This window comes from Gambusia affinis, linkage group LG13 (genome assembly GCF_019740435.1).
Source record: "Gambusia affinis linkage group LG13, SWU_Gaff_1.0, whole genome shotgun sequence".
Lineage (NCBI taxonomy): Eukaryota > Metazoa > Chordata > Actinopteri > Cyprinodontiformes > Poeciliidae > Gambusia > Gambusia affinis.
The window spans coordinates 9,087,256-9,113,145 of NC_057880.1; the positions used below are offsets into that span (position 1 = coordinate 9,087,256).

The following is a 25,890-nucleotide window of genomic DNA, read 5'->3' on the forward strand; positions in this document are numbered from 1 at the left end:
AAAAAAAAAACATCAGTTCTTTTTCATCCTCCTCTGATGTGGTGAAGAGCGTGCCTTCAGCGGTTCCTCAGAATTCAGAGGAGATTTCCGCTGAGCAGCTCGACCTCACAGCCTAATCACCAGATCTGAAACTCCAGCAGAGCTTCAGGCCGTACCGAGACGGATAAAGACCCTCCCCTACCCCCGTCCTGCTGTTGCTTCTTCTGGCCCCACATGCTAGGACAAAATTAATTCATTCTGCTGGCAGCCGTGGACCATCCCAGTTGTGCAACTCCCATCCCCTACGCTCATTCCATCCTTATTTGCATAATATCAATTTGGTTCATAATGGACTATTGTAGAACACAGGCTGCAAGTTTGCATAAAAGGAAAATGGAAACACCTAACTCTGGAGATTGTTTTACTATGTGAACAAACAACTTCTGCTCTTACTGGAGAGCTGAGGGGATTTATGCCTAAATGGAGGGAGAGAGTGAAGACTTTCAGTGAACTTGACGAAAATGGAAGTGCATGCGTGTGAAGTTATTTCTAATGGGGGGGGGGAGAGCACTCTGTTGGCAACTCTCTGAGGAGAATAATGTGGCTCTGCATGTGAGAAGGGGAGAGTGTTGATGAATTTAATCACAGAAAAGCAAACTGGCCGAAGGCTGAGCAAGTGTGCAGAAAAAAAAACACCCTCTGTACCTCTCCCCGGTTGAATAATCATACACTCCTGCCTCTACTCCTCCTACTCCACTGGCTGCTTCTGGGGAGCCAAACAGGAGAGAGATTCACAGTCAGAAATGGAGACAGACAGACAGACAAGAAATGGAGAGATGAAGAGAAATGGAGCGAGAATGATGGGATGGGAGGAAACGGCACAACAGTGCAGAGGAGAAGATTAGGTGAGGGCAAAACTGAGTCTAGAAAGCGATTCCCCAGGCAGACGATGTACAGTGACGACAGATTTTTCTGAACAGTTTGTTGGGGACGAGGGGAGATAAGATCACTGTACGGCGCATGACTAAAGATAAATCTGCAGCTGCGTGTGAATATCATTTACACAGATAAGCGTCTGATAAGGGCGATCACGGCAAGATTTGTTTGACTCTCGGCATCCGTCTGCTCGGTCTCCAAACCGTAACTCGGGCATCAGCGTGCCAAAGTGAAGTGAATGGGGCTGTAATTGGTGCCTGTGTGTGGATTGTGATAAAAACCGATACCCCCAGGAGTTTCCCTCGTGTTCCTCTGTTGAACACATTTGTAGAGTGCGTTTCAGCCAATGTGTGTTGACAGCAAAGGGATAATCCTGTTTTAGCCCTTCCTTTACCCGCAGGGAAGTGCGGTGTTGATGGTAAAGAAAGCGGGAAATGTGGTTTACTGCTCATGAACACTGGAGGTACTTGTTGAATGTTTCACACCCGGTGACGATAATCAATGACATTTATTGTGTAATGTTTATTTTTTTGTAAAATACAGAGATGCTGTGGAGTAGATGAAGATAAGATTGCATCTTCCTTTACGTCTTCTTCATTTTTTTGATGACTAAATCTGATTATTTTTCAAACATGGGCAGTTTTCTTCTCTGATGTAATAAATCTACAACTGAGAGAAACTTAAAGGAACAATTCTGTCGATCCTTTCCAGAAAATGAAATGCGATTGGTCATCAAGTGTATGAGCTCTCCCGTTTTCCTGCCTTAGAGAGCAACCTAGAATATCACCCACTTCCTGAGGGTCAAATGGGTTTAGCACACCCATCAAACGTGCACCCTATCAGACGTAGCTCCAAAGTTTGAGCCACTTTTCTTCTTCCATATACAAATCATGTGGTGCCATACTAATGTAGTCAAACTGCAAGCATTTTCATATTTTTTGACTTTCTGTTAGAATAGCCTGGCCCAAGTCCAGACCCTATTCCAATAAATAACCTGTGGCAAGCCTTGAAATCTGGTAGTCTGTCCAAGTTTGAGTTATTTTGTAAAGAATGAGAAAAATTCAGGCTCCAAATGTTTATAAGCATACCGCAAAACAGTTGGAGCTGTAACTGCAGCAACACACTGAATATTTTTGGAAGAAAATACATCAGACTGAATCCACCACACAATCATTCACAACTTTGTTGGTCTGTTCCATGAAATTACGATTGCACTGAAAGAACAAAGTCGTTCAGCTTGCGGTCCTGGATATACCCGACACGCTGGAGGAGGTTAAAATATAAATCCTGCTCTGGAAGCTTCTCAGATCTGTGCTACTGTTAGAAATTACTTGCATAAATACTCAAAACTTACTGAAGGAAGTAAGACTTTGCTGCCCATCACTAGATTAATAGACCAGGATTGAGAATCACTGCCCTATTTGCAATGCTAGCAAAGACGGTCTTCCTTTCCCAAGCAAAGTCTTCCAGTGATTTTGGAAGACAGTTCCAAAATCACTGTCTTCTTTTTATTATTATTATTATTATTATTATTATTATTATTATCCATGACTCCTCTCTCTTTCTTTGTAGGCGTCATTAAAAATAATGTTGCAGCTGTTTGACCTCAGAGTTGAACAAGTATAACTTTTCTTTTGAGCCGAGTTTAATCCTCTTTTAAATCCCAATTGCATATTTGACAGTGGACTCCAGTGTACTGATCAAACATTTGTAGCAGCTTATTAATGCTGTTATAAAAAAGACCAGATCAAGCCTTTTGCTTGTGTATTATAATTATGCAGATGAGCTTGGAGCGGTGGTGCATAATAATGTTTGAATTTACCTGCGCTAATTAAATTACTCCAGTGTTGCTGCCAGAGATCCGCGATGGCCTAAATTAGACCAAACGCTCATTTAGAGTTGCTGGAGATTTTCTGTTTCAGTTTCTGAAATATACATTTGAAGTTATGCATTTCTGTACACTGCGTAGTTTCAAATGTAATTTACAAGCGCAAGCATGACCATGTGCGTTTCGGACCGTCGTTGAGGAGAATTCTCATTGCAGTCACCCTACACTTCCATCTCCTGCCCTCAGTAAAGTGGTGCTTAAAACATGCATTAACAGACTGCTGAAAAAAATCATCCTGTCTCTGGACGCCTCTGATCGGTTGATTGTTTGACTAATTTACATAGATTACAAAAAAAATCTGAATCATCCACAGTAAACAAATCACACTGTCAGGACACATTAACGACAACATTACAGCAACATCGACACTTAATGTTTTAATGCAATTAGTTCATTCTCAGGTTTATGCCAGGGGTGTCCAAAGTTGGTCCTGGAGGGCCGGCGTCCTACATGTCTTGGTTCTCTCCCTGGTTTAACGCACCTGGATCAAATGATGGCTCATTAGAAGGCCTAAGAAGAACACTGACATGCTGAGAAAGTTGTTACTACCACCAGGGAGAGAACTAAAACATGCAGGATGCCGGAACCTCGAGGACTAACTTTGGGCACCCCTTGTTTTTACTTTTGCATGCCTCTGTGTAGCTGTTAATTCGTACAATAACACACAATAATCTTTCCACTCGCCTCATCCACCTGGAGAGTTCCACTTTAGGCTCAGCTTTGATTTTATAGGGCCAAGAGTTTCACGGTTTGTTCAGTTTGCTGGCTGTTCCTTGAGATCTGCTGGAGCCACTCCTTCGATCTGGGTGACACTTCTGCAAGTGTAGCGATGATCACTGGCCCCACTGAGGCCTTGACTCTACAAGCAAAAATATCCAGGCGGACGTTTAAAATTTTGGTCACAAAGGGTTAAGGCTAGTTTACATTAAAATGAATTTATAATATGACTACACCATAACTCAGGTCCTGCAACTCTTAGATGTCTCTCTGGTCCAACACACTTGAATCCAACAGCTGAATCACCTCCTAAGTGCAGTCAGGTTCTCCAGAGTCCTGCTAATGACCTCATTATTTGACTCAGGTGTGTTGAAGTAGAGATGCATGAAAAGGTTGCAAGACGCCGACCCTCGAGGCCTGGAGTTGCCCACCCATGCTTAACTGCTGCAGTAACTAGCAGCTAGCAAATAACATATTTACTTTTCCCCAGTTGCACACCGCATTGAGACAAAGTCATAAGCTCCGTCAGAGATCAGAGCAAAAGCTGTAACACAAATATGTACACTCGGAAATATGAACTCTTTGTTGAGCTTTCACGTTTTTTTTTTTTGTTTTGTTTTTTTCCAGTTAAGATCTGTGTCCCCTGGCACCTCTTTTGTCGGCTCCTCTTTCCATGATGCTGCTTTTGAAGATCACACATCTGACAAAGGGTTACGATGATGTTAATAATAGCCCTATGTAGTGTTATCATAACCACGAACCGAACACTTGAGGCCACAGATTCACTCTCTTCCCATTTCTATTTCCATGGTGTTTTTTAAGCAATTTGCAACGGGAACTTGGCAATGCAGAGCACGAAAGAAGACAGGCGACAAAATGGGCCTAATGACTGGCCTTGGGGTCAGGGAGACAAGTGAAACTGTGAAGGCGGTTTTACCCACATCAGCGAGGGCATATCTGAGGACACTGAGGTGACTTGGAAACTGATTATATAAAAGAGGGTTACTCAACAAGATTTGTCATATGGAACTAAACAGACAAACGACAAAAAAAGTGTATATATTTATATCAGTGAAGTGACATACAATGGAAATGTTGATGCAGATGGTGAGAGGGGAATAATCGTCTCTCATTTTTCTACTAATTTGATTATAGTTTGGATCAGCAGCTGCCACAGTTACACACTCCTGCTCTCTCATGTGCAATACGCAGTCACACTCTTACTGTGACTGTGCTTTATTCTTCTGACACACAGAAGCACTCGATATACGAGAGTCTTCCACATTCAGTGTCAGGAAGGGGTGTGAATTAATAGCTGTCGAGATGTAAAGAAAAAATGCACGGGACTTTTGTATGTTCAATACAATCAATTTGAAAGAAACAGTTTGGCATTTAAAGTAAAATACAATGAGGAAAAGAAAACATTCTGTCGATCTAATTCATTAAGCATTTGCTCATGGCAAACGTTTCTGCTGAATCTGGAGGGATTTTACTCTAAAGAGATGCGATGGGGGAAAAAAAATAAAAAGATAAGACGTAGAACTTCTGGTTATAAGAAGTTTCTCTACAGAAGCTGGTGTCTTTGTAATAAATGTTACATTTGTCTCTTAAAACAACCCATAGAATGAAGTAACTGTGAAATATTTATCAGTTTTAGTTTTAATTGCATATAATTTGGATTTTTTTTTTTTGTGCTCCTTTTTCACATGAAAGTTATTTGTTTCCTGTCCCCGCAGACGTTTGACAACAGTCTTCAGTAGACGATGGCAGAAGACAAGTAAAGTAGGGCAACCCTTTTTTTTTTTTTTTTCTGCATCAGCAGCCGCAGCTCTCAAAAATTTAACTGTAGCAAAAGGGAGATAAAAGGTTTAGGGTAATAAAGTTCGGGGTGAAAAAGTTTCAGAGTGGCCAAAAGGAATCGAAGAGCCACTGATCAGAGAGCCTTAAACTACAAACTACTGTTTTTCTGCTGTAACTAATATCAATACAGCCATGATAATTTTACATGTACTGTGGTAAAGTAATAAAACAATTCAATTCTTATTTTAATAGCTTAAATTTAGTCTAGAAAATTAGATGGACATAATATCCGTCTATTTATAAGATAAAAAGCAAAACTATATATATCAAACTTTAACTAGTTTTTACATGATTGTCAGATTTACCAACAGTACTTTCCCCCTTTCTTTGTTAGCTTTTAATCCGTTCTGGGTATTGTGTATAAGAAACAAAGCAAAATACTATTTAATCTGTAAATCTGTTACTACTGATTTATTGATTGATTAACTTGCATACATTTGCCATAAAAATTAACCAATTTGCCAACAATATAAACAACCAATAAATAAAAATCTGCATGATTAAGACGGTTCTACATCTCCAATAGAACACAAACAGTGTGGACATGTTGGAGTTTTACAGCTTCATACAGTACAAGCAGTACTGTATGAGTACAGTAGATTTTGTTTTAAGAACATCACATCTTAAAAACGCTGCACTTTTTACCAAGAGTTAAGCATTTTACTTAACTTAACTTAAAAGGCAAATTAACCAATTTGCCTTTTTTAACCAACAGTTACACAGTTAAATGCGTGTAACTGTACAGACTGTTTCTCTATTTATTGTTTGCATTTAATCAGGTTTTGAGGCTTTAGACTCACAATAAATGTAAAATGAAATACTTTCTGAGAAGTTTCTACAACATTGGTGGCAGTGACCAAACATTAGCAGCAATAAAATGATCCTCTCTTCATTACTTCCACCTCACCACAGATTACATCAGGCTCAACTTGCTCTGAAATACTCGTGTAGATCCTCAGTAATGTTCGTGAGGTATGCGTTTGGGTAAAAGGCCCTCAAGCAAAAAAGAAGCACAACAGTGCGGACAGTGTCCTAAATACAAGGACAATCACTAAGTCAAGTTAAGTCTGATATATGGTGCCATTAATCTACTGTCACTTTTGCAGTTTCAGTCGATTTTCTTTCTCAAATTGTAGATGATGCATATTTATCAAATCTCAGAGCACCAGAAGTGTGATCTCTTTAAGGACAACACCGGTTTACTCTTTGGTGTGAAAGCTCTTGTAGACTAGTGGTACACTTACCCTTTATAACCAAACAAATCAGCTTTAAGTAAAGTGAAACAGTATTTTACCGAATGTTTGATATGCCTACCTTGAGCTGCAGCTGAAATTTTAACACATCTGAACACGAGCATGTCTAGAAGGCATAAAGAAGTGTGCAATAAGATGTGCCTATAGGGCTCACACATTTATGCATGAACAAACCTAAAGAATAAATTCAGTCATGAATTCTCATTAAAAATAGATGCACACAAACAGAGAACACACGTTGGACACAGAATGTGTTTTTCAAAGCCGCTCGATAATGTGGATTTGAAGATATCTAGCGTGCATGGGTGCGTGTGTGTATGTGGGTATGGGGTTGTGTGTGTGAGCCCACTGTTGCTGGATCACACCTTGCCTAGAAGAACCAATCGTGAGTTAAGAAGTGAGATGTGACAAAGTTCTCGTTTCAAAGTGTCAGTCAGGAATGTGACGTTTTCATCTCTGTGCACAATAACTCCACCTTATTACTTCTTTAAATGATCAATAATGATTAATGTAAGAAAAACAACAACACACTTTTATACTAATAACAGTTTTAGGTTTTGGAGTATTGAGAACAAGCCTAAAGAATGAAGAAAAAGGATGGCCATCAACTTGGTGAATATGCATGCAAAAATATCTTACCTGACTTGAAGATGAAACAGAGTAAAAATATTTAATAATTCAGCAGAGGTCAAGCAGAAGACATGTCTTTCCCTGAAGTGATTTTACATTGAGTTGAAACTGAAACCAAACTTTTGATCCATCGCTTCTTACCATGCTGTTGTGCAACGTGGTTATCTGATTTACTCGATAACTTTCTAACATTAGGCCTTTGTGATAAGTGTATTTATTGTTTTAATTCAGCAAACTTGCATAATTTTATTTTATTTTTTAAATGCCTCAAACATTTTAATGCTTTCAAATTTTTTATTTATTTAAACTCATCTCAGTTTCCTGTCTCTTCTTCAAATGCTTCATTAAAAAAACAAAACAACAACTTTCTGCATGTATAACGAATGGGTGGCGGGGGGGAAAGGGTGAGGCAAGATTAACATGGATATACTGAGGGATGTCAGGCATTGGCAAATCAGATCAATACATCCACATTGGAGGTCAGCAGTGTTGTTCAGTGTCAAAAAATTTGAAGTTCAGTGTCGAACAATCAAATCCTGTTTTGCGCTTTGCTTCAGGGCAAACAACAACGATCCAGAATCCGCTCTGAAAATATTCCGGGAGAGATTTTGAAATATAAGAGACCCAGTGGCTTTGAAGAATTTTGTGCGCAATGCAACAGTACGCATTTCATAGCAGACTGCAACTTAAAATGACAATATTTAGTTATTAATTTGGTTGTTTTGGGACTAAAAGTCATTGTCGGGATGAAACTCTTGTTTATTTTGTAACTTCTACATTATAATAAACCTTTCCTCACAATAATGATGTAAGAAACGCATTTAAAATGTGTTTCAATCACACAATGAGTAAATTATTAGATTTTTGAGAAACTCCTATTTTGAGTTATACTAAATCTTATCCACATATGTCAGACTAAGCCTTCAAAAATTGACCAGCCTCCAACAGGGTGCTTGTTTGCATTATTTCTTACTTAAACAACATTTAGGTTCTGCAGATAAATATTCACCTTGATTTAAATTTTCTGCAGTGATTTTCTTGAGCCTTGGGAGCGACGTGCTAACATAGCACCAACGTGGATAATCTGCACAAACGTGTCAACAGCCTCTCTTCATTATTTTCCGGCTCCCAGTCTGTGGTAGAATCAGCTGTGCACTACCTGCCAAGAAACAAACAGCAGTCAGACACCATTAGCACTAGATCACAGCAGAGCATTTTGCAGCTGAATAGTCAGATGTTCCCCTCAGGAGGACAGATCAGAAACACAGAGAGCTTTGCACTTACATTCAACCAGCTGGTTGGAAGCAAGACTCAGAACAACCAAAAAAGTAAGCATCTGTTCAACATCTCCAAAATGCCAAATGTTTGACTTTTTTTGTTTGTTTGTTTGTTTTTGTCTTTAACCAAAAATTGCTGCATGAATCTCTCTTAACTTGGATGTGAAGCTCTGTCTCCGGATTTAGCACATAAGCATCAATCATCACTTGAGAGTGTCTGCATCTCTCTTACAACAACCAACAGAAGGAAGCAGAGAATAAACTATTTTTGGAAAAAGTGGAGAAAAAAATGAAGCATCTGTTCTTTTTGCTGAGATTTGTTTCCCTTGTTATAGAAGACAAACGCATCTTTCGCCGTTCATTTCTCTTCCTTGCTATGAACTGCGTAACTCTCACTTTGAGCAATGGGTTACAACATTAAGGCTTTTACCTTCCACTTCGTTTAGACGTGGAATGTAAAACGGAGTAAATATTTGAGTTATACTAATTACTATCCACATATATCGGACGAAGCTTTAAAAATTGACCAGCCACCAACAGGGTACTTGTTTGCACCATTTCTTACTTAAACAACATTTAGTAGGAAATGTTGTTTCGTAAACCCATACATATTTCTGATTTAGACCTTTGTAATTCTTTCTAAGCTTCATTTAATCCAAGCACTTTAGACTTTAATAACGTCCTACAGCCTTCATGAACGAGAGATGTTTTGGAAGAGGCCTAATCAAAGTTTCTCAAACATGGAAAAATGTCAGATATACAATAACAGGCGGCAACTAAAATTCTGGTTTCAAAGTCTGCATACTGTGAGCCCTCGTCATGTTTCTTCTGGTCCTCATTTAAAACATGAAGTCTTCCCAGCTCTTATCCAGCCCTTATTGATCCCCTGTGATCTATTAATAGAGCTGAGCACTGACTGTGAGTTGTTAGCTATTTTTAATAGACGCTATCTTTCAAGCAGTAAAGTGGGGCGCAGATGATAAGTGGTCTAAAAGAGAGGCGGACATATATGTAAATTAGATCTATTTTTTGATTTAAGCTCTAACTCTTTCGCTGGAAGAGATCTGTTCTGAATGTAAGGCAACGTGTTCCTGTGGGGAGTTTATGTGAAAAAACAACACAAAGTCCTATTTTTTTTAAGTTTGCCTCAAACAATCCATAGAACACAACAAAGATGTGGAAGAACACTTTTATTTATTTATTTATTTTTTTAGTCAGACGAGCCCAAAATTTAACTTTGCGAAACTCTCTATATGTGGAAGAACACAAGCACACAGTTTCTAATCTGAAGCATGATTAGAAATTGTGGCAACATGCCAACATGTTGCCGGGGATGCTTTTCTTTGTCGAAGTTAACCGGGAAGATTGATGGAGCTAAATAAAAGGCAGTCCTGAAAGAAAACCAGTTTGGGATTAATATTCCAGTGATACAAGGCCTCTAAGAATTCATCCAGACTACCAATTGATTGGTTCTGATTAAAGCATATTCATGTAGTCAAATAGTCCAGTCAGAGTTCACATTTAAATCTAGTTGAAAATTTGTAAGAAGACTTCTAAATGGCTAAACATAGACACTTTCCAGAAACTTTGACTGCGCTGGAGTTGTTTTGCAAAGAGGAGTAAACAAAATCTGTTGCTGAACTTGGAAATCCAGCACTATACAAAAAAACACTTGCATAAGTCAAAGGACATTTCAAACTCGAGGCCTGTGGGCCAAATCCAGCCCACCATAGCTCTTTATGTGGCCCTCTAGATTCTAGACTAAACACTAAGTGAGCTTAAATATTATGTTATCAATCAAATCAATGCAGTTTTTAACTCTTTATGCACAATTATATCAATCAGTCCCTCCAGTTTCTTCAGAATTATTGTGGAAAGTCACGCAAAAAAGCTAAACGCTGCCTGGTTAGTACATGATCTATGCAGTGAGTAATAAAAAGTCACACTTACCGATATAAATAAGCACAAATATGGCAAATTAGTACCCCAAACACTTTGATTTTTTTTTTATTGCAAAAATACCACAAAAAGTATCACAAAATCCTTGAGGGACTGAAAACATGTTCAATAATATTTAGTTTTAAATAATGATATTTTAACTGTTTGCAAATTGGTTACAGCAATACATTCTGGCACAACCGGCCCTTTAAGAGCTTTCGTGATCTTGATTTGGCCCAAACTGAAAATTAGTTCGACAACCTTGAAAAGCTGATTATACTCACATTTTCCTCATGCATAACGCCTTAATACTATTTCACATAATACATTTCAGATTTGTATTCATTAAGAATTTTAAAAACCATCTATTACATTCTTTTCAACTCACAATGCCGTGATTGTTGCTAGGAAACCCAATAAAAATATGTTGGTGTCTGATTGTAGCATGAGAAAATGTTGTAACACACTCCATCTTACAATCACATTCATCCATATAACATCACCATAGCTTGATCAGTTGATGACTTTTCATACTACTTTATATTAATCTTCACAGACGTCCTGATCGGAAGCTGTAAGTAGACAATGAAACAAAATGTCCAGCTCTGTGCCCAGTGTGTGTGTGTGTGTGTGTGTGTGTGTGTGTGTGTGTGTAGGCCAATGAAAATCTGCAGCTAACCAGCATGTCAGGAAAAGGCCAGGAACTCAGACTTTGTCAATATAGATGAAGTCCTTGACAAACAGGCTTTCTCTGAAATGCTTGTGGCCTGTTTGATCTGGGGTCGTTATAACTCCAGTCAGCTCAGTCCTGTGTGAGTCTTAAAGTTACACGCTGGCAGATAAATTTCTTTCAAGATACTTCATCATTAGAAGTCAACAAAAGACAGAATTATACAGCCAGTTAGCAAGTCTGCCTAGAACACATCCAAGATCATATTTGCCTGAGTTTTGTACACACACACACACACAACACCCTTTTATTGGACTCTTCAAATTCTGTTCCTGTTGCTTCATATTGTTGTTGTTGTCTCTTGGCTTTCTTGTGTTACTTTTTAACAACAATTCTGATGCTGTGAGTTTCTAATTCATCACGTCTTTTGTTCGCTCGCCTCCGCTGCTTTCTTTTCATGGTAAAGCATCTTATTTGTCTCTTTGACAAGAGTTTTTAATGGCTGCCCCCTGGTTGCAGTGAGATCATCCAGGATCAAAGTGTCATGAGTTGTTTCTTATCTACAGTAGTTCTAAATGCTGCACAGCCAAAAGAAACAACAAAAATTGATCCTAATGGAAACAATATAAATCCTATATTGATGCACATCTGTAAGCCAGATGTGCATCAATGCTATTCAAGTTAAGTGATTAAATTTGAACCGTTTAGTCGTCGTCTTTATGGCCATGAAAGTTTCCCTCATTCAAGTTTGTTTTCATTTATTTATTTTTAAAATCATTTTTGTGGAAATTCCAGATATAGAAAGACAACTTGAAATAAATATTAGATTTCATTTTAGTTCTGTGCAATGAAATAATTGTGTGGCAAAATCTCAATCAACAACCAATTTACTGACTTTTTTTTTCTTTCTTTTTTTTAAAAGGGCTAAATGGCAGGCCTTTGCGGAAAATCAATAGGATAGTTTCAATTAGTTTTTCTATAGTGCATTTTTGTAGCAATGCACTATCTGTAGCTGTCCACCAAAACGATTGTGTCAGCCTCCGAAATGCAGCCATTGACACAGAGAGAAGCTCACTCGTTTTTAATGAATTTATTTTCTGCGCACGGTTTGGTGGTGGACCTCAGATCGTTTAATATCAGGAGATTTAATGAGCTCCAGGGTGTGGCTCCCCTTTAATGGCTTTATTCCATCATAAGACATCAGTCATGCGGCAAAAAGACAGGGATGCATTCAGATAAATTGTTGCCATCTGGTCCCGAAATAACTCCATTACATGAAGAACGCCGCATATTTGTAGCTCGTTTGATGTCACCATATTTTTCTAATCCTGTCTGAAGTCACCGTTCAATAATTTAGTGTGTTCTCCTCTCTGTTTTGCTAAGGATGCGGTTGTACAAACAAATATAAAACGGCAAGTTAAAACACCTTGGGTTGAGTGCAGTGGATGAATAACACAAGTGGGTAAAGATTTTAGACATAACATTTGTAACAAAACCTTATCTTTTTGATACATCTTAAGAAAACCAGGTAATTTAAGAGATGTGGAGGGAAGTTATCAACATTAGCATGTCATTTTTTATCGGTCGGTGGGAAACAAACAGCTATTTAGATGGGCCACCTATCTGAACTGTTTTAGGAATTAATTGCCACTCAGACTATAATATCCACAAAACATGAATATTGGTAAATTATTAGGATTTTCATTCCATGTATACAGGAGTCATAAAGCTTAACAAAAACAAATACTTGAAATATAAAACTTTATGTGAAGTGAAAAATATGATTTTGACTTGAAAAGAAAAAACTGAGCTGACAAGTTTACATAAATCTGTCAGTCGGTGGTGTAAATCACTACCCCAGTGGTCAGACTTTGCTGTTAAAATCCATTGTTATTTTTTTCCTCTGGTTGCTCAACAGGGACTCCTTGTTGAATTTGGATGAAGGAAAGGCTACATTAAAAGTTTCTGTTAAGGTAAAGAATGTTAGACAGCTGGCAAAAAGTCTTTCGGCTTTGCAAGAAAACGAGGCAACCTGCCAGAGTCTGCCTGAGTCCAATTCAGTAACAGACTGCAGGTCAACTTAAAACAAAGGGTCGCGCAAACTCCTAATTGACATTTGAATATACCGTGTTTTTCAGACTATCAGCTGCTACTATTTTTTTTTCCTCACACTTTGAACCATGCGGTCTGGTGCGGCTTTTCTGTGGGTTTTTCTTCAACCACCAGGGGGCTCTTTAGCAGAAAGTGAATCATTGGAAGTCAAAATTGGAAATCAAGGAAGAAAACGCTGATTTTTATATCGAACAAGCACATGCTGTAGTAGCAGGCACGACGGAGAAATGTTTTCAAACTCATACCCTCTCATCAAGGAAACAACAGGAAGAAGTTCATATGATGCAGCTGTTAAGTTGAAGGCTATTGATCTTTCAGTACAGATCGATAGCCGCTGCATGTAAGCTCCGTGTGACCGAGTCCATGGTTCGGTGTTGGAGACGCAGGGCTGCATCCACAAGAGCAGATTTATTAAGGACACGGCCCTTGTGGAAAACCGAGAGTGACAGAGATTCCAGCGGTTTATAGCCTGGTGCAGCTAATATGTACGTTTCCAGTTAAAACCAAAACGTTGTGGGTGCTACTTATAGTGTGGTGCGCTCTATAGTCCAGAAAGTACGGTAATTTGTTAGCCATTACTTGCTCTTTTTGTTAAAGCAAAGTGAAGTTTTACCAGAAATTACTGAAAACGTCCTTATCTAGATGAGTTTTAGTCTTGATTTTAAAAGCAAACCAATTTGCTTAAATATGCATTTATTCCTACATGAATTTACTTTCACCACCAAACTTTGGAGTGGAGACGAATTCTGCACCCTGTTCCTCTGTTTACTTTGAAGCACTGGAGTGTTTAGCTCCTTTAAATAAAAAACAAAACTAAAAACAAAAACAAACATCTATAGCCCACAGATATTCTTGCTTAAGGAAGCAATGTTGCATCAATAAAAATAAACACAGCATCTCTGTATTTGTCTTCTCTGGGAACGGCTGCTGGTTGGAGTCCTTAAGGTCCAACCCTGTGACAAAGCAGGCATGTGACTCAATCAACACATGTCCATAATAATTTCTGCAATCAAAAATGATTGCAGAAATAATTTTTGCAATGAATATTTGGATGAAGAACAACTCTCAAACTCTTACCTCAGAGTCCCTTCTTTGGTAGTATTTTAAAAATTATTTTGAGGATTTAGTTGAAGGGAGTAGCTATATTGCTATATTTGTTCAAAACCTCTGCATATGAAATGATAAAAGCGGCATAATATTGGTCCTTCGCTCTAGGAAAGAGTCAACTTTTTCTACTGATGAAACCCTAACCCATCATATTTGATCTGGTGCAAAGACTCTGCAGCATTACAAGCCCTGGGCGACACTTTAAAGGAGAACTGTACTTTTACTCGTTTTCTTTCTACATCTGCCTTGCAGACTAGTGAGTGCTTATGTATTCTTTTTATCCCGTGAAGGACCTTTCTTCAAAAGGTTCAGAGTTTAATGCAGGCACTTTTTGATCGCGTTTTGATTTGTCTCTTGAAACTGAGATGAAGGAACATATAATGTTCACACCACTTTAAATGCAGGAAGAGGAAAAAAAGAGTTAAGTCAATAAGAGAAAGAAAATGGTTAATATTTCCACCATGAAGACTTGACACAGCTCATATATTTAAAAGGGTAAAATACAGTGTACAAGGCTGTGAAAAAGTTCAAAGCATATTTTCCCAGAAGTCTTAAAATTGTTTTGTTTGTTTTTTTTTTTCTGAAAATGTGAAGCAGGTCTTAGAGTATTTTTTCTTTTTTTTCTGAAAATAAGACTTGCAGTGCTGTAGCTTTTGCTCTTTGACCTCCTGGATTGGTCGTTGACGTACTCTTGCGTTGGTTTTGGTTTGCGGCCAATCCAGGGAATGTTTGCCACGCCTCCATGTTTTCTCCATAATTGGTTAACGGCTCTCACTTCATTTCTTCACACTGCCAGTTCCTGTCATTTCCTACTGAACATATAAGATCTAGAATAAGGCCTGAATGTGACTGGGGACTTTTTTTTCTTTTGCTTTTAAGATTAGCTTATTTTTTAGCAGGCCATTTTATCCAGTAATCAAAAAAAAAAAGCAACAAGTTGTCATGGACAAATATGACTTCGCCAGAACTGAATTCAGCTTTCCAAAAAATGTGGTATGAACAATTAATTCTTCATTTAACATGGAAAGTGATTAGTTTTTCCACACAGGGGTTCAATAAAACAGATGAATGTAATTATGATTAAAAAACCCAAAACAAAACGCATTTTAAGTTTAGTCAGGCCATTTTTGATATTAACATTTGTTTGATGAATTGAAACTTTTACTTATGATAAAATAACATAAGAAATCTGTACAAGGATTAAAGCTGTTTTGCACCAATGTAGGTTATGTGATTGTATATTGACAATTGACCAAGATAATGACTTTTTCCTTGGCTGGATAATTACTTAAATACATGATCACCTTCTTTGGTGTTGATCTGCAGTCACTCTTCCCAGAGTCATTGTGTTTGCTAGAACATTAAATGTACTGTTTACTTTATGTGAATCTGGCAAAGGCTTTTACTTAAATCATTATAACACATTTTATCTCAAATTAGTAAAGGGGTAAAGAGTGGGTACGAAAACACTCTCTAAGATACCACTTTGTCTGGTTTTGTAATATTCTAGTAAACATCTTGGCCTCATTACTGTTCAGATATTTTAATCCACCTCTTACATTTCATTGTATTTAACTTCCATTGACCGAGTCTTTGTTGTTGTTGTTGTCTAAGGTGAAGTTAATCAATAGTTCTCCCAACTCCCTGAAGGTTTTTTTTTTCCAAAGTTTTGCTTTGTGACCATGACAGTATTGTGTGTGTGCTTAGAAAATGACAATGGTCAGAAGGAGGATAAAGCATGAAGGGCCGGGCCTAAAAAAGAAAATATATATATATGTCCAGATGAACAATATTTCAAAGTCATATCTTCAGGTATTGGAAAGCACAACTAAGTCCTGACAGAGCACCTGTGAGATGTATCATCCTTCAATTTATCATTTACTGGATGCCAGGTTTTCAACCAAAAGGTCCTTATTGGTGATGAAGCTGTTTTCTGTTGGTAAAACTATTTTATCTCTTATATTTTTAGTAAAAGAAATGGGAGCTAAATATGTTTGTTGTCTTACACCATGTAAAAAGTTTCTTTTAAGACTTTGATGTTAAGGTGTCATATAGTGTCATAAAAGTATTTTAAAATCCTTCAACATTTCAGCATTTTGTCACTTTACAACCACAAGCGTCAGAATATGTGGATGTCAGTCCAAGAACACAGTTCAGTTGGACAAACAGCTGGAATCAGTTTTTTTGCATTGTACAGTGGCCCAACAAGGTCGTTTTTGTTTAGTGAAAACATGTATGTGATGCATGTGAAAAGCTTAAGGCACATGAATACATTTGCAAAGTCATATATGTTTGTGTCACAAAAATTTGTAACGCAAGATTGACTAAACAAATCGAAGCGTTCTCTGAAAATGACTCTTAATGGACTTAAAAAGACAAGAAAAGTATTCAAAGTTCAAACAAAATCAGTTTAGGACCTAAAGAAAAAATGAAAAAATGACTTTTTGATGTGACATGGACTGAACTTATATAGCACTTTTCCAGTCATACTTATCCCTTACAGCACTTTCTACTACAGACACGTTCACCCATTTATGCTCACAAATCCATATACGCTTACTGATACACAGATATGTAGGAAACTGGCCCAACGACGGGGGAAAGCTGGAATCAAACCCACAACTTTTTCAATTGTAAGACTAATCTACCCACTGAGCCAGAGTGGTCCCTTAGGGTAACTGAGTGTCTCTAGTTTCTCAAGTAAGGTTCACCTCTCTTACAGACAACTGAAAGGTGAATATTATCAATAAACAGGAAAAGTCCAGTTGGCTTCTCCTTGCATAGGAGTCTGAAATGACTGAGAATTTACCCCTGTGTACAGGAGGACACAATAATTTCCCGTGGCATCATAGCTACTAAAAAAAAAAAAATTGCAATTACAAAAGTGGTAGTGAAATAAACTCCGGCACACAAAATAAGTAGGTAATTATGAGAATAAAAATAATTTTATCCCAACCATTTTTAGTGAAAAATTATGAGCTTAACCATCTGCAATTATGCTTCAATTCACTGCAATTTATGTTTGGCAGTGAGGCTCTGCTGTGGGACCTCCCTGCCCTTTCGTGTGCTAACGTGAAGTACCAGAGGGAGCAAGAACTGAATGCGGCATCGATGACAACAGACATTGATTAATGCAGACAGTTTGAAAATGAGGAGCTGGGGTCACTGTGGTTTGTGAAATGCGCCACAGACTAAAGCAAAAGTATAGTGAGTTCAGGGCTACACACAGCAGTCTGTGTGAGATCTGCCCGCTAAACGATCAAAGGAGAAAAAGCTGATCATATTCTTTAAAGTAGCATTATGCTTAATTATACTTTTAAAGGCTCCGTTTGTATTGGGTTGCTTTTATTACTTATTTGAACTTTGTAGGTCCCTCCACAATTAATAAATTGCATTCCCCTGTCATTAGGCTGGTAAAGTTTGACTTTCTTTAATTAACAATATCAAAATCCGAGGATGATTCATTTGCAGATTTTTTTTTTAAATAAGATCTAGAGCGGGGGAGAACATAAAGAACATAAAACATGCTGAGGAAACTACTCCAAAACACAGTTGAAAACAGGATTTAATGGAACAAATTTAATCATTTAAAGAGTCGTAATGAATCGCCTCCTGTTAATATCTGAGTTAGCCGTTTAAAAGTTTTATCAGTCTGCTGAAACATCAGGGTGGCTTTAAATCTGTTGGATCTGGTGTGATGTAGCATAACACGACTGTAACAAACTAATCTATCACGGATATTAAAATACTACGCTGACTGAAGGAGCCTGTAATGGCTGTAGGGAGTAGAAATCTGGGATACCTGTTGGCTGATAGCATCAGTAAGCATCTTCACAATTAGTCATTATAAATGAATTCACTTGTTTTATTTGTATATTTCACCGGTATTGGTATTTCTCCAGGGCAGTATTATGTATTTTCAAGGGACATGGTGCAATTTTATGGCACAGTCAAGTAATTATGTCGACTGCAGTTGTTATAAAAATGCTGTATCTGTCAAATATGACTTTGATAAATTGACTTCATTGTATAAAGCATTGAATCGTTAAATCAGGCCTCAGTCTCTTTAAAATCTTCTGCTCTTTCTGAAACACTGCCTTCCAGAAGTCAACATCACATCGCTCCTCTATTAACCCTTTATTAATGTTTTTACCAGCGTTTTCCTCAGATGTAGCTCGTATAATGAGCTCAGCTAATTGCTTCTGGCTAGTCTGAAGGGGCTGAATGAGGAAGTTGCGGGGAGGACTGATCTGTGCGTCAGAAGCTGGGAAACTTCCAAGTTGCAGGCGGCCATGAGGTAGTTCATGTTACTTGTAACTCAATAAAGTGCTTAAAGGCTTTTGTTTTTATGTCAGCGGTTTTCACAAAGTTCAGTGAAGACGAAGCCGTATTGTCATTTCTGAGTTGCAGCTTCTCTGAAAGTCAGTTTTCAAGACTTTTATAGGCTCTCTATTGGTTTTAGGGACTGTGACTGTGCCATCCTGACACATGAATAACCATTCCATTGTTGAATCTATGTTTAGACTCATTCTCCTCCTGGAAGATGAACCTCCATCCCAATCTCAGGTCTTTTTTATTTATTTATTTATTTATTTATTATTATTTTTTTTTTATTGTCCTAACAGGTTTTATTGAAGTGTTGCCCTGTATTTACCTCCATCAACAATCCCTCCATCCAATTTTTTATATAAATATAAAATAACTTTGAGAACTGTTATCATTTAAAATGCAGTGAATAATTATGTACAGTGAAAAAAAATTCACTTAGGATGACTGTTCTTGCAAGGCACTGTAGAGTCGTCTTTTAATATGTAATCAAGTGTAAATTTTGCAGATGCTGAAAGCACTTGGTGTGAAAAAGGCTCATGTGAATGTATTCACGTACCATAGTTTTACTTTCTCTACTTTTTATACCCCGAAAAAAGCAAGATGCTTACGTTTCTTACTGTCACTGAAAGCCACACTCTCCTCTGAGCCATGAAGTCATCCTTGCATCAGCTAATTATCATCAGTGTTTTCATCTTTCCGTCAGTCTGCTTTCTCAGGAAAAAAAAATATTTCACCTGCCACAGCAGAAGGGAGAAAACACTGAAGAGCATTTAAGCCATTAGTACGCTTCAGTTTCGGCTTCATGGTGTTTCAGTCGCTGAGATACGGTTACACTACTACAGCCGCCATGAACATTATGCGGTGTGTCATATGTATTTGTTCCTGCTGTGATATGTGGCAAATGTCTGCTGTGAAAAACCACGAGAGTGTCAGTAATTATGGTGCATCATGCATGGCTGCCAGATGTATGCGTTTGCATCGAGCTGCTGCTGAAGACGCCTCAACAGAGCATCTACTGGACTTCCTCCACCAAAATGATGTAGTTTTTTACTTTTAAACGTATATTAGTTACAACAACCTGGGTGTTAATGGGGCATTCGACTTTAAAATTGTATAATTTTTCTCTGTTATTGAAACAAAAAACCATCGTTAAAGCCATACTGATATTAATTCTAGATATTAAGTCAAACTACAGCTTACATCTATTTGTTTTCATTCCCTGCATTTTGTAATGGTACAAAATGTTTGTAATGAAAACCAAATGGATAAAAAAAAAAAATCACATTTAAAGATTCAACTGCAATAATTTAGCGTTTGGTTCAGTTAATTGTTGGTACATCAATACCATTGGACATCTAATTACGGGTTTAGCCAATTGGCATTGTATACTGGATTAGATGTTTCTTGATCTTATTTAGGGTGTGCATTTTTTTTTAACTTAATTTAAGTAACGCATCACAGTACTTGATGTTCACTACATTTCCATGGTTACCTGTACTTGTCAAAAACCCTGAAGAAGTATGTTATGCTGAAAAGTACATACTCATTCTATTCAGTATAACTCGCGTCAGAACCTGAAGCCAAAATTGCAATCTTGACCGACTTCTTTATAAAAATTACTTTAATTTCATGAATGACATTAAGCTTACTTTAAGAGAGAAATAAATAACTTAAGCTGGTAAAATTTCCAAAATAACTGTAATATAAAATATTTATATGCAATTAAAATAAAATTTGATCAATTGAGTCTCCTAAATATTATTGGATTGCCTCTATAATTAACTTATAAGTGTTGGTTTGGTCAGTAGGATGCTGAAGCTCATAGTAATAAAAACTTCTATTTTCCACATTACAAAGATTTCCATGTTTAGCTTTAGGTTATAACTGATGCATGACTTAGAGATGAAGAAAGTTTACTTGTGTATATGCTATTAAAAATCAGGAAGTACCGCCTTTCTCAATTCCAATCGGTGCTTCAGCTCAATGCACATGCATACTGCAAATGCATGCACTCTAAATCAGTACCAGACATGTGCAGAAAGTGCCCACTGAGACTAAATCCAAAGTTTTTTTTTTTTTTCTTTTTCTACAAGTGAATTCATCCTCATGTGTGATAAATAATTTGCTCTGTATTGCGAACAAGGCATATATATTCTCAGCATCTCCATTCTCCCTGCTCAGTCGCTCATCACGGATCATTTCCTGCAGTTCCTCATTGAAATGATTTTCGTATATATATATATATATATATATATATATATATATATATATATATATGTATATATATATATATATATATATATATATATATATATATATATATATATATATATATATATATATATATATATATATATAGCTATCACAATTTTGCACCTATCTTTTTTGACACATTCTTGCTTAGACAGTCATATTCACATCTATAAAGTCACACACAATTTGCACAGCGACACTTCCGACACCAAAAAAGGTCTTTTTTTCCCCTTTTTTTTTCCTTCTGGTGGCTTCCGGGCGGGCGGCGGTGCAAGTCAGTCAACTCATCCGAAGCCGAAGGTGCAGAGCTGCGCAGCAAAGATAGCACGGCCCAAACAAACACATCCACAGACATGCAGCTGAATACGTTTCGATCCCACATCGCGAATGACCTCAGCTTTGCTCGTGACTGAACTTCTCTGCCGTTTAACTAGAATGGAGGGAAGAAGAAAACCTGCTACTCTGAATTTAACTCTTATGTCTGTTTGTGTGAATGTTGAACACATCCAAAATACAACTTGAGTAATAAATTTAGCTACTTTTTTTTAAATATTTGTTCCGGCCACATTGCTGCGCTTTTGAAGTTTCCTAGTCAGAATCCTTTTAGTATTAGAAAGACGCGTCACAGAATATTAATTCTGCTGATTACATTACTATGAATGATATCACACTTGACCTCAACTAGAATTGTTCAATATATAAAACTTTTTGAATGTTTTGTAAAGGTTTTTACAGGGCGGAGCCATGTGGTTGTACTGTTGCATGGTAAAGTCAGACCTGTTTGTTATGATCCAAAAGTAAATTTCAATTGCCAAGTCTGCTCATTTCCTTAAATAAGAACATTGTTGTAATTCCAGCAATATAGCCAATACTTTTGAAGTATGCACTGACTGCAAAAAGTTGACTGCTTTGGTTTCAGGCCTAACTGGACATTTTCTTTATGCATTGATTTGTCTGTCAAAAAGCCGATTAAAAACGATATGTGCGCATCAATTATTTATGATACCCGAGTCACATTTCTGGTAGTGGATTAATATAAACTACTGTGGCAGTATCATCCACAGATAGACTCGTATACTGATCTGGAAAAGTATGTCACCCAACAGACACGTATGATCCACCCTAATCGAGCTACAGAGAGACCCCGGACCTTCCAAACAATGATTAAGTACTACTCTATATACTCTGTAAGTAATGTGTTATTGATCAGTGTAGGGGCATCATTTTGCTTTTTCTCTTCTGGCAGGTCAGGGTTACATTAGATAGAGCAGCGGTGGGGTTCAGGGATTCACAGCTTGGCTTGGAGACGCCACAGGAGCGCGCTGAGATTAATGTGTTAACGAGGTTTGCTGAGCCTAAAGGCATCTTTCTCAGGCTCAGGGGGCAGAGATCGTGATATGAAAATGTTTTTCTTTCCATCGTTCAAGATCAACATAACTCATGACGAAGACGGTGCTCCAGAGGTTGCTGTGTTTAAATGCAGTTTTAGAAAAGAATGGAAATGGTGGGTTTCTCACAATCTTTGTGAAAAACACAAAGGTGTGAGCTAAGAAAAAAAAATAAAACTGTGTCCAGTTGAACTTGACAATTTAATTAATGCAACACGGCTGTTAGATGATTAAAAAAAATCCATAACATATAGAACCTGCTTAGCTTAAATATTCCTACTGAGGTTAAAAATGTACATTGCTGTGGAATATCCTTGCTTTGCTAATGAAGTACATGGTTTTCTGACTTGCACTTGGTGAAGATGGATACAGCATCAACCCCACATCTGACTTCTGATAGCAGGTAAATATCAATACTTTTAAGGTAAATGTTGCCATATTTCAGATTCTGAAACCCTAACAAATAAAAATAGGAACTACGCACAGACTTTGAGGTTCCAAACCCTCAAACCCAGCATCACAACTCTGTCCTAAGTCTGGTCGTCTCATTGGTGCCTAAACAAGACATCTACAGGAAACTGCTCCCAGGAAGCTGTCGACTCAACACTGTGAAGGGGAATAACCCTTTCCAGATCATCTGACCTGCTGGAGAGATATCAGCTCACCATGGTGGACAGAACTCATGGAGAGAGGACACAATGCTGAGAGAACAGTATCCCATTCAACTTCACTGTTGGCCAGATCCAAGCTATGATGTCGCTGAAACCACTGCACAAAAAAGCCTCCCGCTACACCAAGAGCATTTCACCTGCAAGATAAATCCCACACCGTCAATCCCAAGAATGTTGGCCATGACGTCTAATATTTTTGACTGCAGGTTGGTAGATTATTATTATTATTATTATTATTATTTTTTTAACAAGCTAGAAACGCATAGAAAACCTGGTGAGTTTGAATTTACTTGCTTGTGCAGAGCTTTGATTGTAACTATTTACCAAACGAAAGGTGAACCTTTGCAGTCTGAGTGGTGCTAAATTGCAGAGGACATGTATTCACATGCTGCCAACTGAGCTGCTTTAGTATCCTGCAGGGAACCGTTTCTGTGCAAGCTGGATTCAGGGCTAGACATCAGCCTATTTGTAGGAATCTTAGAGGAAAAGAGAGTGAACTCCAGCTTAGCTTGAACGTATCAGCGTTCCCCATTGGAAAATAACATCATATTTAGGCTCTGAATCAATGGTGAGTTTCCAAATGAATTTAGTTCATAGTTTTTAATATCTGCTCCCAAGTCCCATATCAAGCCAAAGTAAAAGAGAAAAATAAAGTACCACAATATTTTTTTTATTTATTTTTTTGCCATCTGCTACTCAATTTGTCTGAGATTAGATGACGCCTATTGTGAACTGCTCAGGATAAGTTGAATGTCTGTTCTGCACAAAAATCCATTATCCCTGAAGGGAATAGCCTTCGTGTATGTGCAACATTTTCTGCTTTTGAATTCCCAGTGTGAAGCATGTTTTCCCAGCGTTCTGAAAAGTTGTTTTGTGTCGTTTGAGCCTGCAGACATGACTATTTCAGAACAGCAGCAGCAATGTACGTGCTAAGGAGATGTTTCCACTCAACCTATCACGCCATATAACTGCTGCCATTTTAGCTCAGACTTTGCTTCTTCTCACTCTCCGTAGAGTCCACTGATCTCCTTTTTCCACCCTCTGTGTGCCATGCCCTCTGGAGGTTTTAGCTGTTGGGTGAATAGTGAGTGAGTGATTGATCTGTGGCTGTTGTATCAAAAAGGTGAGCATCCAGCTCCCTTTGGTCTCACTCCAGCAAGTCACGCAGCTTTGACCTCGCCACAGTCAAATGATCGATTTCTATTCCCTGGACTCATGTTTATTTTAAAGGCCTCTGTGGTTCATTACACAAGATACTGACGCTCATTAGGGTTGATGCCGGAGCTATAGCTTGAGAACACGTCAATTCTTTTTATAATTTCCTCTCTACACTGGGATTTGAACAGATTAACCAAGTTTATATTTTAAGCCCTATTCTTAAGTCTGTAAAATGCATTTTAAATGTGACATCCGTTGGATTTCCACTTCACAATCCATATCGGAAAATCGTAATGCTACCAGACCAACAATTCAAGAATGCTGCTTTCTGGCTCATCTCTTTCAGCACCGTGTCAATCCAGCCCAGAGCCCTCATTAGTGCAGACGAGTCCCTGATCCATACACCCATCTCCAGCTCCATCGAGAACCCGTAGCTTAGATGCAGAGGAGCCGACTCCCGTTTCAGCCTCTTTGGTCGGGATGAGAGCCTGAGCAGAGATTCAACTGATCCTCATCAGTTCAATACCAGTGTCCTCCTTTCTCAGACGGCTGCAGATGTCTTCAGGGCTCACTGGAGGTAATGGCCTGTAAACTTCAGCAGAACCGCATCATTTGTAAAAAGTCAATGTTGTCTCCATGACTACAGCTTGATTTACTATCCAATGAACACGGCAAACATGATTGCGGATGGTTCTATTGACTCGCCCAACACATTCTCTAAGGCTTTCTTTGGACTTTACTTTTTAGATAATTTTCAATCTGCTTCCTGGCCACGTTTAAAATATATTTTTTATTTGGTTGGGATGTCCTGATTTCTTTTCAGGTGGTTTAGGGTCCCAATCAAAGTGTTTTTAAATGTTAAGTATTGGGATTCCTTGACTAAACTTGGCTTTTAATCAGAGGTTATGCTAGACTTTTTTGTCATCATTTTGACTGATGCAGTAAAAAAAAAAAAAAAAAAAAAAAAATCCAGTTATAGCTTTACCCTTCGATTTTATTTTTAAAATTACAATGACATATTCAACTGTATTTGACATTCGGTGTAATTAATATTCGATCCCACCAAGCTGAACAGAGAATCCATCATGCAGATACATGTAACGTCTCACTACTTTGCAGTTACAAAACCACTGTGACACCGTTTACTACATGTAAACAATTAAATTAAAAGATTGCACTTAAATTATGAAGGATTCGGCTGCTGTGGCGTGAACGTTCAGTCTCACCATTTCCTCCTGCATTTGAATTGTGCGCCCGCTTGTGCGTAATCAGAGTAGGCAGTTCTCAGTCCCGGGTTCTAATGTGATTCTTTATTAAAGTTGATAAAATAGATCTCATTAATAAGTACCTAAGAATTCCCCGGATGTGCTGTGGTGGCGCAGGGGTTTAGCACAACCCACATAAGAAGGCCTTGGTCCTCGACGTGGCTGTCGCAGGTTCGATTCCCGGCCTGGTGACCTTTGCTGCATGTCTTCCCCCTTCTCTCATTACCCACTTTCCTGTCAATGAACTATCAAATAAAGGCCACTAGAGCCAATAAAACCTTAAAAAAAAGAGAATTCCCAAGATATTAGAAATAATGGCAACATTTTAACCTCAACATCCTCCATCTTCAGGAGAACTCCAAATTAAATCTTTTCTAGATTTACTTTCCAATTGTATAACATCATTAGGTGCCTGTAATGCAAATACTGGCATGTGCAAATGTTACTTCGAAGTGCTGT

General features: G+C 38.0%; 1 protein-coding gene across 5 annotated transcripts in view; it reads left to right on the forward strand.

Moving 5' to 3' along the window:
* Positions 1-25,890, forward strand: part of grid1a (glutamate receptor, ionotropic, delta 1a) — a 356,932-nt gene that overhangs the window by 33,100 nt on the left and 297,942 nt on the right. For 3 of the 5 annotated variants that reach the window (XM_044135670.1, XM_044135669.1, XM_044135671.1), the window contains one exon: positions 24,513-24,743. The exons of 1 other annotated variant lie outside the window; for it this stretch is intronic. In XM_044135670.1, the coding sequence (XP_043991605.1) occupies positions 24,722-24,743 (22 nt within the window). In that variant the 5' untranslated portion in view covers positions 24,513-24,721. Of the gene's footprint in view, positions 1-23,106; positions 23,215-24,022; positions 24,132-24,512; positions 24,744-25,890 lie in introns of those variants that run through there. One more of the 5 variants, XM_044135672.1, reaches the window with a different exon arrangement.